Below are 14,113 nucleotides of genomic sequence, written 5' to 3'. Positions count from 1 at the left end.
GTAATATCTAGAAATGAATCTGACTAAATATAAGCTGATAATATCATTATAAAACATCCATTATAGATATACTGAATCCGTTACTGGTGAAGCACCAACGGTTACAAGATCCTTTTTGCAGCAGTATAGTGTACTTCGAAGATCATTGCTCACATAGACAATGCTGTTGGTTAACTGCGTTCAGGCACCAAGCTTCTAAAGTGTAGTAACTGGCAGAAGTTAAAGGCTTATTTCAAGTAGCAAACAATATGACGCAAACCTTCATTGTAAATCATATGAACTCTATTCACATCCACACTGACAGAAAGCTGTATTGCATGCCCTCCAATTCTTGTCCTCTTGTTTTTTTAATACAATTTGGAAAAAAAGCACAAAGATTTGTTAAGCTATCTTTGCACAGCTGTACTGTGGGGGGTTGGCATACTAATGTGTTTACCGCAATATAAAAGATGTGACACATTGTTTCTTCTGTATCGCCTATCTGTATGGCATTGGCTATATTATCCCAGCAATAATTTCCTTCCCTATAAAAAAAGCTGTTGGAATAAGGGCGCATCTGTGTACTACACAATGAGTGTTGTAAAAGGCCTGCATCAGGTTGCTGCATCCTTTGTGGAGAAAAGATGATCTTAAATATGAGATTATCGGTCGCTTCCTACAATATGCGCAACTGCATCTGAGCAATGATGTTTCCAATGCTGAGCAACGTGGTCACTGTTGGTAAAAGAAGAGGGCTGGGAAAAAAAGGTATTACGAGTGACTTTACTGTGTTTAAAATTGCGTGCAAAATAAGCTCTTTCCCCACTACACAAAACTATTTCTGTACAGGCTTTAGCATGTTTACCGACATTGGCAAGTAATAATTCCGTTCATTTTGTTGTTCAAATAAAAGCGATTAGAGCACTGTGCATGAACATTGGCTGTCGCGTTTGTGACTTTATCCAGCAACATATTCTATAGCTGTTTTTCAAGTAGATGGGCCAAGAATATATTTATTGCTCCTTCAACTTTGCACATACTTTCTATATTCTCCAAGGAACGTCAAATAGACATCCGTTCCGTTGTTCCGCACTTTAAATGATTTTCGACTGCTGCTCGGGGCCGCCTGTAGCCACGTTGCAAAATCTACGTCGTCTTTGAACAAGGTTCCATATTCAGCGTGAAGGTCTCTGCCCCTATACCTGTACATCGCCCAACAGAAAGGCTGTATTTGATCCCTCATTCCCTCAGGGCACATTGTTCCACGGTCTGGATGCAGTAACGGATCGCCTTGTGGAAGCCAGCAAAAAAAGCAAGTTTCTTTCGGCAGGTTTCTCAACTTTTTTGCAGGACAGTTGGTCGTGTAATGTGTGGTGCTGAGGCACTTGTGGCACAGCCCTTTCTTGTCCGGTGTAGAACAGTGATCCTTGCTATTTTTGTCGATTGCCACATGGTCCTTGACCAATTCATTCATGCAGCAATGTTTGAACGTTTCTAACAAGTCCTTGAAATGCGCCTTGTCGTCTTTAGCTGCTCGCACCTCAGCGGTTGCCACCAGCGAGTCGATCTCCATCTGCTGACGAGAAGCCGACTGGCCAAGGGATTGTTCGATGTTGTGTCGGGCGGATACTATGGAGCTTGGACTTGGATGGACTGAAGGACTCATGCTAGGAACAGGGGAAAACTGTGAACGCATGTTTTAATGGTTAATGATTCGTATGCATAGTATTGATCGGTGTTGACGTGTAGGATTATTACCATTGCTTTTGTTGCGCCCAAGCTGTTGTTGGCCCTCAGGTGTAGAGATTGCAACGTGTTTTCTTGTGCCATTATCTGTGTGAGGTTTGGGATCGACGCCATAAAGGCTCCTTACGTGCCATGTGCTAGAGAGTTGGTGCTTGCATCCATTGAAATTACCGATGGAGTTTTTGGTTGTGCGCTTGAAGCCATGCCATAGCTTGGAGGTAGCAAACTTGACATTTGCCTATTGATGCTATAGTCCGTACTTTGTCTGCGTAGCTGAAACTCTCGGCTCTAACAATAAATATATAACATTAGGATAAACTATTACTATGCAAAAGTGACAATAAATGGATATTGCAATGATGATAAATACATACTTGCGCTTGTGGCATTCCTTTTTCACAGTAGTAGCAGAGCTTCACATGGCCACCGTATTCGGTACACGTTTTCGCCTCAATGTCGACCAAAGTGTGTATCTGTTTCCGTATGCAGCCAGGACGAGTGACCAGGTCACAAAAGTACATGCGCTTGGTAAGATAGTCCCGATGATTCTTATCGTCCGTGGATTCTATGAGCTTCTTTATCTTTCCAAGGACTTGTCCTCGATCGCCAAACGTGTTGACCAGTAGACACTCTGCTGGCTTGCCGTCCCTGCCAGCTCGTCCTGTTTCCTGAATGTAGTCGAGTGGGCTTTGAGAGAATTGGGCATGGATCACCAGACGAACTTCACCATAATCGACGCCCAGGCCACACGCACTTGTACCACAGAGCACCCGGCAAGTACCACTACGCCAATTTTCCAAAGCCTCGTGCTTTGTCGCGCTATCCAAAGTGCCATAGAGAGGGAGCACCAGATTGGAGTTCCAAGCAAGCCTTGCCCTCTTGTTCTGATGCTTGTAGGTCGTATATATCGTGGAGCTTGCATCACCACATCCCTCCTGTAGTAGCTCCTCGTTCAGTGCTTGATTTAAATCTTGCGCCAGCTCTTTGACGTTGTTCACTTCAGCAGAGTATACAATGGCACGACCGCCCCCTGTGAGTTCGTCTGTTATAGCTTGCTTTAACCGGCTGACAATGTAAGCCTTGACATCCTTAAAGTTGCTGCCCTTGTTCTTGATAGTGTGAACCACATAGCGCAGGTTTGGTCGTACAGTCAAGGAGCGGAACACTTGAAATTCTGTTTTAAAGAGGACAGACAGATCGCTTTCCCATGGCGGAGGCAGTGTAGCAGACAAAAACACCATAGGCACCGGTACCGTTCGAAGCTGTGCTAGTTCACCCATGGTAGGCCGAAACGAGCTCCACGTAATCACCAAATGGGCCTCATCGATTACAATTCTGCTGATACGGCCTTGTGCACTCATTGTGTGTAGCATGCTGACGAATTTTTGCTCCTTTGCCTTTTCTGGTGTAACGAGGATGATTTTCACCGAAAGCATCATGCCATGGTCGAGAGTGCCATCATACGTACAGTAATCGATCCCTGAATCCACCAAACGGCGCGCCATGTCTCCCAGTAGCGTTACGAGTGGGACCACCACGATTGTTGTTTTATCCTTCTCGATCAAACTAGGCGCCATAAATACTGCGGATTTGCCACCGCCGGTTGGCAGCACTACAAGTATATTTTTCTTTCGTTCGATTGCTGCGATTGTTGCTTCTTGCTGAATCTTGGACTGGAAAGTCGCAGAGGGTTCCTGCAGCAGTAGCCGTAATCCTCGTAGAGCCTTTGCTTCACTTGACATATTGGTCACATCAGGAGCACTGCCTTGACAAGCGGCAAGTGAGCGATTCGCTCCTTCTTTGATGATTGGAATTGCTGGTCCTCCGTTCACCATTGCATTCCGTGCTAAATGTTACAACTGGTTAAAGTCTGACTCTATCGCCAAAAGTGACGCATCGCAAAAAACAACAACATTTACCTCGACGGTGCATGTCCTCTAAAATCATATTCCTCATCAAAGCATGATTCCGTGCTTCGATATATGCTGCATTTTCCTCGATAAGCTTGTTGACGTTTTTGATTTCTCTTTTGCGACGCTCCAACAACGGGTCGCCAGATGTATTGCTAATTTGTTTTTTCTCGATCCCTATGTTGTTATATAGCCAAAAAAAGTTATAGTTTATCAGTCTAGTCCTCACAACTTTTTACACATCATTTTTTCTTTAAAAGATTCTTACCCAAAAGAGTGTGCCATCTTCTGCTCATGTCAAAGTACTTTTGCGCTGTGATTGGATCCAAAAAGCGACTGTCGATGTTGCTTCTAGCATACTCCAAACCGGCTGTCGCTGTTGAGTGACCGGCTTGTAGATCGAGCTCCTCTGGCCAGTCTTCAAGATCCTCCTCGTCAACGTGCTGTAGAGTCTTCTTTGCGCCAATCAGCTGACGTGCGAACGCGATTGACACATGGCGATGGTCGGAAAAAGATAACGGTGGATCCATCTTTTTGGCATATATCCATGCGAAAATCCGACGAACCTTCTTTCCAGTCATGGCAGTACCATTCTCGACAAATAGCCGCTCCATGCAAGTAAGACGCGCTTCTGGACCATAAAGATGACCAGTAAAAATACTGAAAATTTAAAGGTGGGATTAGCTTTTGCTTCATCAAGACCACAACAAACCAATCACGATACAAGATATAATAAATACTACTTACCATTCAAGTGGGCGAAAATATGCCAAATACCCTGTGAGCAAAACTGCAAGTTTGTGCGGTAGATACCTGGCAATATACTTGTCAGAGCATGTCAGCTCTCGGCTCTTGTTGTACCGAGTGATGACCATGATGGTATTATAAGCGACACCCCAAAAGAGGGACCGGTCGCCATATTGTGTGTTGGTTATGCATAGCTGAGCCAACTCTTCGCCTCGACAAGGCTGACCATAGCTCAAATGCATTGCGACAATCAACAGCTTTTGAATGTAGACACATTTTTCCAACCAAGCAAAGATTGCTGCCTTGTTCCATAAGATTGTTCCAGCTCGATCGATGGCCTCTACATATTGGCTCCTCCAATTTCCATTCCTCAAAAGTGCATTGACGAGAGCATATCGGACACTACCAAATTGGTTACGACCGTCCATGATGTACGAGTAGCCGACGTCTGCAAGACCCATGTTGTCACATATGTTGTTGGTGTCTCCTTGGCAAAGTCCCAGTACCAGATCCTTGACATTGTGCATGCCGAAGGAGAAATCTGCCGAGTTTAAGACAGCCTCGATTTCGTTCATGCAAAGCTCGACACAAATCCGGAAATGATTGATAGATATCTTGTTGCTTGTGTTGGCCACAACGAGCTCGCGATAGTTGGTGTCTGGGACCCACAGGATACGATGAAGTCGAGGCTCGTCACCAACAGCTGTTGAAGCAACCCGCATCACCTCGCGCAATGCATTGAAACTCGTTGGCTTTCCATCCTGCGTATATATCTCGTATTTCTTGGTAATACTACACAATAACATATTATTTTCGTTCAGTTACTCAAACAGTTGCATATCATCAAGAAACAGTATATGATTTTTAAATGCGTACACATCAATAGGGACAGTTGGGTCCTGCTTATGTTCCAGCCTGATCTGGTACAGGACAAGGAGCCGGCACCAGTACATGAGCATAGCAACCGTTGGTGTCACAAGGCGGACGTTTTTGAACTTGCCAGTGTAGTCGAGCGTATAAAAAATAAGGTGTCGGTACAGCGTGAAACCAGTAGGCCCGTCGACAGCATTTTTCTGCTCTGTGATAAGCGCCCACATGATGTCACGCACCAATGTAACAATGTCATTGTTCTCTGGCTCGGCAGCGTTGTCCACCGCGTCGATCAAGCGTTGAAGAGAACCGGAGACAGAGGCAGGAATACACGAGAGCAACTCCGGGCAGTACTTTTCAGGATGTGACCTGAGGCGATAAAGCGATACAATCAGGCTGCATCCCACGCGGGCGTATCGGTTGACAGACTCATCTACAGTGAGTTGCTTGAAGCCAATTGACGGCGGTGCCACCAGCCCTCTAGATATAAAGTTTCACAGCAAAAGCGATATTGTTGTAAATAATCAATAAAGTATATATCACAAAGAGAAATAAATATAAAAACAAGAACTCACTGTTCATTCATCAAAAGGCGACGAGCTGTGTAATCGGTCCGATTAATGGTGTACATGGCTTCCACAAAAACATGCTTCGTAGCACGAACAATGACATTGACCGCGTTCTCCTCGTTACTCTGCTTACGAATACGCACCATTTCAAGGATGCTAGCACGGTTGGCATTTATATCCAAGCCAGTTGGGTTCCTTGTACGCGACCTTGTTCGCTCTTGCTCATCGTCAGTGTCGTAAGCATCGTCGCCCTGCAGTCCTTGATCGGGCTCGGCCTCGCCCTCCTCATCTTCATCTTCGTTCCAATTGGCATCCACCATGATATCCTGCAAGGCTTGGCTGTTTTCAGAAGACATGGGAGACGTCAAGGTGTCCACAAAGCTGTCCCACTTTGTATGCGAGAAAAACCAACTAATACTGCGTTGGCTGACTGGATTGCTAGTATGTTGACGGGCATTGTATGGCTTGTCCTCGTTCTTGATGGATTGGAGAGCAAGTTCAATAACGGGATTGACAGGCTCGTCGCTATTAGCGGGCTCCTCGGGAATAAGCGGCATACCACGAGTGTCGGGACGTGACAACGGCTGTTGCTGTTGCTGTTGCTGTTGCTGTTGCAGAGCGGTTGCCGCTATAAAAATTAAAGAGATGGTCAATGTACTGGTCACATGAAATTGAGGTTTTTCTCGAGTTTGTAAGCATTTGAAAAAAAAAAAACAAAGGAAAAGGCAAAGGTAAATAATCACTATGAAAAAAAAACACTTACAATGAATTGCGCCATTGACATGGTTTACTATAGATCCTCCATTTCTGGTGGTATATACACAGTATAAACAATGGAAATGGCCGGTTTCCTTGTTGCGGATGATAGTCTCGCGTTTACCTATTTTTGTGAGAAAATAATCAATAAGCATCATCACGAAGAACATGTGCCATTACATGGAAACACGTTTACAACAAATGTACTTACCTTTATCCGCGTAAAAGACCTCGGCCTGTGCTTGAAGAACGTTGCGATAGTATTTCCGATCCAATTTTTGTGGTCCAGCCCGTTTTCTGCGGGAGTCTGCGCAATAGCGGATGCAGGCTCATCAATCATGACAGGATTACGCGAGGAATTACCGGTATTTACGGCAGGACCAGTAGACAGACTCCTTTCTGGTGAATGCGACCCATCATAGAAAGCACGATGAACGTTGCTGGCTTCAGCAGGAACCAGATGGCCGCCTGCCATGCGCAATACAGTATTGGAACCCGCGACTGACTCAGGACGAGCACGGGACCCAGTATTATCAGTAGGATAGGAATGAGGATCTGTAGCAGAAAGGAACCAGCGGGCTGTTGACAAACACCGCATCAGGACGAAAGCCATCTTGAGCAGACTGAGCACCGAATCCATTGGTAAAAAGTGCGCGCGATTGCTCAGGTAGCACCATACCGAAATCTGTGGTAGTTACAGCAGGACCGCTGATCATATTCGACGGTAGTGCAGGCATATCAGGAGCTGTTGGATACCCAATAAAAGAGCCATCGGTGACAAATGTGTTTTGCGCTTGAAACGTTGGTACCTGTCCGGAAGCCAAGGAAGCTGCAGGAACGTCAAAGTCACCATCGTTAAGTAGTGCGGTAAAGTCGTTGAGATCTTGATCAATAGGATAGTGAAAAAAGTTATAAGGGGTTTCATCCATGGTGACAAAGAAAATATAAGAAGGTAAATGTTGGAATAAGAGAAAACGATGAAAACAGTTGAACAGTGACTTTTTATATAGTCCTGAATTTTTAAAATTGTGATGCAACAGTTGTATGAGAGTAAGCATATCTGATTAGTACATGGTATAGAGCGATATAGCTACAGAGAGTGCACCAAAGGCGGGTGATATGAAGGACATGCTTGTATAGTAATCCAAGCAAAAATAAGAGTCTTATCTTTCATGCGACATTTTACAAATTTTGCATTGACAGAACTTGAAGAAATCAGATACAGCTAGTGTTTTAGGAGGGGCAGATCCCCTCGGGTCCACAAGTTTTGCATCGAGGAGGTGTTTGTAAAAAAAAAAAACCCCAATAAGAGCATTATCTTTCATGCGGCATATTACATATTTTGCATTGACAGAACTTGAAGAAATCAGATACAGCTAGTGTTTTAGGAGGGGCAGATGCCCTCGGGTCCACAAGTTTTGCATCGAGCAGGTGTTTGTAAAAAAAAAACCCAGTAAGAGCCTTATCTTTCATGGGGCATATTACAAATTTTGCATTGACAGAACTTGAAGAAATCAGATACAGCTAGTGTTTTAGGAGGGGCAGATGCCCTCGGGTCCACAAGTTTTGCATCGAGCAGGTGTTTGTAAAAAAAAAACCCAGTAAGAGCCTTATCTTTCATGGGGCATATTACAAATTTTGCATTGACAGAACTTGAAGAAGTCAGATGCAGCTAGTGTTTTAGGAGGGGCAGATTCCTCGAGTGCACAAGTTTTGCATCGAGGAGGTGTTTGAACTTTGCAAAGGAAATGTTGGTATGGATAGAAAATTGTTATCGGGTCCCATGGGTTTTGCAATATAATTTCATCATAGCAGCTCAAAATTCCAGATTAGCAAGCTAATGCTAGTAGAGCAAGCAATTCACCTCGAGTCTCACGGCTTTTGTTTGAGGAGGTGTCTGAGGTTTGGCAAAGTGAGTGTTGTATCGATAGAAAATTAATGGCATCGGGGCCCATAGGTTTTGCAATGAAAATTTATCATGTCAGTTTAAAATTTTAAATTAGCAAAGCTAATGCTAGTAGAGCAAGCAATTCTCCTCGAGTCTCACGGCTTTTGTTCGAGGAGGTGTCTGAGGTTTGGCAAAGTGAGTAGTGGTATAGATAGAAGATTGGCTCTCATAGGTTTTACAATAGAGTTTGATCACGGCAGATTGTGAAAACTAGTACTGATAGGCAAAGCCGATACCATCAGGTTTCTCATGATTATGTAAAGTCAGCAATTAAGGTTTTACTGGGGGGGCTGGGGGGTGTGGGGGTCGGGTCTAGATATGGCCAAAGGTGATAGAGCGATGTGCCAATTTGCTCCTCTGGGTTCGCTGCCTTTCTATCACCGCAAGCATGAACATACAGCGGCATTATTTAATGAAGATATGATACCAGCAGCTAGTTACTTGTCACACAACTCTGTATTTTCGCTTACAAGGATTCGTTTACAGTCGCATTTATGTCTGCTATGGAACTAGAAGAACTGCTACGAAAAGCACTATCATCACACGGTAAGTGAGCTTTATCATGTTTGTTAACAGAAAAACGGTCTATTACATAATGCATTTTATTACAGGATTCCTTGAAGTCACATCTACATTAAAGAAGATATGTAGTGAGTATGATTATGAGGCTACGTTCACACGTAAAACGCACGATACGCAGGTATAGTAAATGGCAATGTGGTTATTCAAATATTTGGTAAAGTAGATGGATGGTAACAACAGAGGTTTTTTTTTAGGAAAGCTCTTTCTCATCAACAAGTACATTGAACAACGATCCACCTCTGCTACCACAAAGAAAAGTGTTTAAGAAAAGGAAGCAAAATAAAGGTATTTCACTGTAATGATAAAACTTGTTATCGCAGCTGCCTCGTTTATTGCTCGTTATCAATAACGGCAATGTATTGTGGTATAGGCAAACAAGACACCGTGCCAGAGTCACTCAAGGTCAAGAAGCCACTTGAAGCAACCACGTATATGGTATCTATTCTAGATCTTTTACGCGATGGTAAAGACATTCCCAAAGACTTTCACGAATGGATGGCGGTCGATTGTAATAGTCCCCCGAGTAATTATGGATATGATGGATCAGGACTACTTGCTGGTAATTTGTTGTTGTGGAAAGACTGGTACAAGATAGAAGAAACAGGTACTCTTTTATTAACTGTCTAGTCTATTGCAGACCTTCAGTCCATCGTTGATGCCAGTACTCCCATGGTCGACCTGATCACTGCTCGGATCAAAACAGTGCTGCTTGTCTTACAGCAAGACAAGGTGTTTTTGTCAACGACCAGCAGTAGCGGATACATTACGATTATGCAGAATGAAGGCAAAAAAATATCCTTTCCAACCAGCAGTAAATCAACAAAGAACAGCGTTTGGGTATTCGATTGTATGGCTACGATGGCATGCATCTTGCGCATTACCCGCACATTAAACATTGTTTATACACGGCATCTGTTCCAGCAAAGACACATTGTAAAAAAGGCGTATTATCACACGGACCCTTGTATGCTCAATAATCCAGCAAAGAAACGCTCCTGGCATAAGACGCACTATATGCTCATAGGCACCCGGTATTATGTGCACCTTGTACGAGAGTTTGGTATTGCCATAGTTTGCTTGCCAACAATATTCAATCCACAAAACTTGAGCAAGGTAATATAAACGCTCTTAGCTTCTGACGCTTTTCATTTCACCTAAAAAACTAATTCGCATTTGCTCAATTTTTGTTTCATGCAGATACCAGAAAAAAGATTCGTGCACATTATCAACTCGATTGACAAAAAGTCGCTCAAGTACAAACTCGAGTCTTTGCTTGATCCTTTCCATCCCGTCATCCCGCTCATAATCAAGGAGATATTCTGCTTTGCACAACAAATAGGCGACGAGCTCGATTTGGATACACTACGACTACCACAGAATATTGAAGAGTTTATAATGTCAAGCGAATAAACAACTTTTCATGTGTTGGAATCTTTGAACTGGTTCTATGCCGGATTGTACGGTATAGCTCCATTGAACCTTTCCCAAATATGCTGGTCCTGATCCAATTCTGACAATCGTATTTTTGCCTTTCCATGCAACCCGTTTTGTCCTTGTAAACCTCGTATTCAACCCATAGTAATGCAACTGACAAACAATAATATCCTCGTGAAACTCAATACGACCTGTAGCGATCAGCCAATTACTATATAAAAGTCTCGTTTTTCACCATGGTCGAAAATAAGACTTGCTTTTCACATTATCTTTTGATCTTCCCTTGAGCTTACTGTTGCCACCACCGTTTCCCGTATTTTCCTTGCACTGGCGTAGTATACAGCACAGTAGCGTACGACTACTGTTCTGAAGAAATTGTCGCAAGTTGTTTTCACTGATTACCCCTCCCTAATAACAAATACTGTCTACTGACGCATACCAAAATTGACATTTGAGAACTTTACACAGAAATGCTGAAAGTGACTTGCCAAAGCGTTTGTAAGAATGGGTTGTTGTCGCCATTACCGCTGTGTTCTTATTGTCTTGCACCAAAATCGAAAATTCCCTTTTTTTTAACAGTCCCCCTTACACTTTTTATTTATCAATTTCCAGGTTTTTTACTCGTCCTTCTTTGTCCTTCCTTGCTTCCTTGCCCTTCCTTATCCTTCTTCGATTCGAATGCGTAGTAGTGGCGTGTGGCAAAATCTACTATGTCAGTTGCTTGTTTTGGTACTATGATATTCTTGGTAAACTTGTGTAGGCGTGCCTTGAAAAGTTCCTTATCCACTGTCTCTAATACTTGCTGAAACACCTGTTCCGGCATCTAAAACGTGAAATGGTAAGCGCGTTTTAGACACACACACAAGAGGATACAAGCATACTATGTACTTACAGCCTCCAACTTTGCTGGGTTAAAGGTAGTGGGCAGCAGAACTATACCGACTCCAAACTCGCGCACCATTCGGATATACCGGCGACTTCCTTGACATATTTTTGCTACAAGCTGTTGTGCGCTTGTTGCTGTCAGGTGCCGGAACACGCCTTCGTCAAAGTCCTTGCGCTTGCCCTTTTTGTTGTGATAGTAGTCATACCGGTAGTAGGCAATGTTGATTCGCTCAACCATCTGCATAAAGTCGACCATGCTGTTGTTAATGCTCAACCGGCGTATGCGGAATGCACTGTCCCTTGCCTTGCTGAGAACGCTGCCTGAGCTTGTCAACTTGTCAACACGGTTGACATTGACCAGTTTTTGAAGCGGCTCAATCTCGACATTTCCTGTGTTGCTCCTCAATGCTGCTGCAAAACTAAGCACGTCATCCAGGATCTTGGTGTCACCGTCAAAGTCTCGCTTGCAGATAGCATTGACCTCTATATGATCACTGATAAGTTAAAAAGACATTTTTCTTTGCTTTCTAAAAGTTGGCTTTTGTGCATGATTACCCGTCAAGAACTTTCCCCCACTTTTCCATGTATTCCGGAGTGCAACACCTGACGGCAAGGCTAATTGGGTATCAACATTGGCACTGGGGCCTTGCTCTGGTTCCGTCGCCCTTGGCATATGAGGACCATTATCCCGTATACGTGAGGGTTGCTGGGATCCTTCATTGTCGCTCTGAAATTCAACCCCATCGTTGGCACTTGCAGGCAGGCTTGTGACATTGGTCATTGCTTCAAAGCTATCTGGTGGATCATTGGCAGATGAAGAAGAGGCCAAAGGCGGAGCATAGGAACCATCCCATTCGTCGTCCTCACTGTCACCATTCGCGAGATTATTGTTTGTTGCTGCCGGTTGTGTATTGTCGTCAGAGTCACTGTTCAAATCGATATCCGAAAAATTAGGCTCTGGGCGCTTTGGATCACTGCGTTTGTCAACTTTGATGGCAAATTAGCACTGTAGGTCAACAGACACAAAGATATCACTGGTTTTAATAAATGTAAATAATTTGATTGTGCGAGACGTACTGCTTTGCTCCTGTTTACTGTTGCTTGCTTCACCACTTGCATGTTCATTGCTTCGCCTGTTGTTCGTTGTAGCTGGCCTCTTTTCAATTGACTGAGTCCCATTGTCTGTCAGCTTTCTTTTTCTCAATGTCAGTTTCAATTTAGACGCTCGTGCTTTGCCTGCTCGACGTTCTTTTTCCGAGTCTCTGACTGCCTGTCTCCCAAGCAAGGTGGCATCGTGATTAAAACTATCCTGTTGCAATCTTTCGAAAGGAGACTATACACAAGAATGGTGCTCTCTATTCTTTAGTCTTTTCTAAGAGATAGATGAATAAAAAGTACATTGAGAGATAAATATTACCGTTATATGATGCTGTGTTGACCAGTCATTATCTTGTCTTCTGGCTTGAGCTGGCTGTGAAAAAAACAAAGTAAGAATGTATTCAAAGAGCTGCTGTTGAATAGCTTTTATAATACCAGGTCATTGCGTTTAATGACAGTGGCCACGTATCCAATATTGTCAAAAACCTCTTCGACTTCTCTAATAACATCAGCGTCATCTGCAATAATAATTAGTTTATCTGCACTTCATTGTTCATTCGTCTTTGTTCTTCTTGTCACTATGCGAAAGCTTACCACGGATGGCCAATGCCCGCTGTAATACACCATAAACGTCGTGTTCTTGGGACATGACAATGAATACAGAGATTTTAGATTAAAAAGACCTTGATAATGAAAAAATCATAACTGAAGCTGCTTTTTTTTATAGGGAAAGACCCTAGTCGGTGATGCTGTGTAGACTGCCATATAGGGCGTTCGATGACAGTGACCAAATTCTTCAATGACCAAAAATTACCCTTTTTGTAAAGTGTTGTACAACGATGTGCCATTTTGACTTGTAAAAAAAGCATGGCTATCATCTTGCTCAATGAGATAAGTTCTTGTACAGTTTCATTGATGTGGTGCCATACTCGAGAAGATGCATCTTTATTTACGGTGTCTTTATGTACTCGACCCCACTTTAGCTAGAATTCATTACTACAAAATAGCACATAGTTGTTTGCTCATTGTAAAGTATCATCCGTCAGACTGTACCATTCAGTCAGTGTAGTTAATAGATAAAGTCATTGACTGATAAAAAGAGAATCTGATAGATAAAAGTATTGCATAGTCCAAGCTGCCAAGATTTTAACAAGATATAAGAATAGTTTATTTTTTCGAATTAAAGAGTGAAAACTCGGAGGCTATAGTATAGTTTTTGTAGTTGCGGATGAGAGAAGAAGATGTCGTCGGTAAAAGGGAGAGGATTCAGGATTGTCAGGGAGTGGTAGTCTGCTTTCGTCATCTAAAATATATTTTGAGTTTAATACATGATGTGCGATAGCTTTTATCTAAAGTAAACAAAGATAAAGAAGTATATTACTCACTGTTCCCAGTTTCCAGGTGCTATACGTTGTTGGGTCGAATAGCAGCTCCATTCGCTGAGAAGCCTTGAGCAATTTGAAAAGGCGCTCTGCGCCTAGCTGTGTCTTTTTTAGCCCTCTCAGCAGATCCCTGGAAATGGGGGTTTTCATGTTAGGTAAGGCGCCTATGTGTACTTTTTGTGATTAGCTATATTTCAATAAAACAAC

The 14,113-nt window shown here is 43.1% G+C and overlaps 3 protein-coding genes across 3 annotated transcripts; 1 reads left to right on the top strand and 2 right to left on the bottom strand.

The window, feature by feature from the left end:
* Positions 1-895: 895 nt before the first annotated feature.
* Positions 896-7,506, bottom strand: BDB00DRAFT_880606 (uncharacterized protein; the record flags this gene model as incomplete). Its single annotated transcript, XM_053128016.1, has 15 exons — positions 896-935; positions 1,020-1,175; positions 1,320-1,663; positions 1,738-1,812; positions 1,897-2,013; positions 2,100-3,571; positions 3,645-3,812; positions 3,904-4,295; positions 4,383-5,174; positions 5,259-5,732; positions 5,828-6,449; positions 6,585-6,701; positions 6,789-6,884; positions 6,941-7,082; positions 7,150-7,506. 15 exons carry the CDS (start codon positions 7,504-7,506, stop codon positions 896-898), a joined length of 5,364 nt encoding a protein of 1,787 aa, XP_052972103.1.
* A 1,513-nt stretch (positions 7,507-9,019) lies between these two features.
* BDB00DRAFT_880605 (uncharacterized protein) lies at positions 9,020-10,517 on the top strand (the record flags this gene model as incomplete). Its single annotated transcript, XM_053128015.1, has 4 exons — positions 9,020-9,071; positions 9,478-9,666; positions 9,745-10,220; positions 10,305-10,517. 4 exons carry the CDS (start codon positions 9,020-9,022, stop codon positions 10,515-10,517), a joined length of 930 nt encoding a protein of 309 aa, XP_052972102.1.
* A 625-nt stretch (positions 10,518-11,142) lies between these two features.
* BDB00DRAFT_880604 (uncharacterized protein) lies at positions 11,143-13,173 on the bottom strand (the record flags this gene model as incomplete). Its single annotated transcript, XM_053128014.1, has 7 exons — positions 11,143-11,364; positions 11,434-11,909; positions 11,982-12,413; positions 12,504-12,759; positions 12,844-12,897; positions 12,960-13,042; positions 13,119-13,173. The coding sequence occupies 7 exons, from the start codon at positions 13,171-13,173 to the stop codon at positions 11,143-11,145; spliced, it is 1,578 nt and encodes a 525-aa protein (XP_052972101.1).
* Positions 13,174-14,113: the final 940 nt, after the last annotated feature.

Source organism: Zychaea mexicana (assembly GCF_025766255.1).
Source record: "Zychaea mexicana strain RSA 1403 chromosome Unknown BDB00scaffold_289, whole genome shotgun sequence".
In the NCBI taxonomy this organism is placed as follows: Eukaryota; Fungi; Mucoromycota; class Mucoromycetes; order Mucorales; family Lichtheimiaceae; genus Zychaea; species Zychaea mexicana.
The sequence above is the reverse complement of the archived record's forward strand: the minus strand, read 5'-3'. Positions and strand labels throughout refer to the sequence as shown.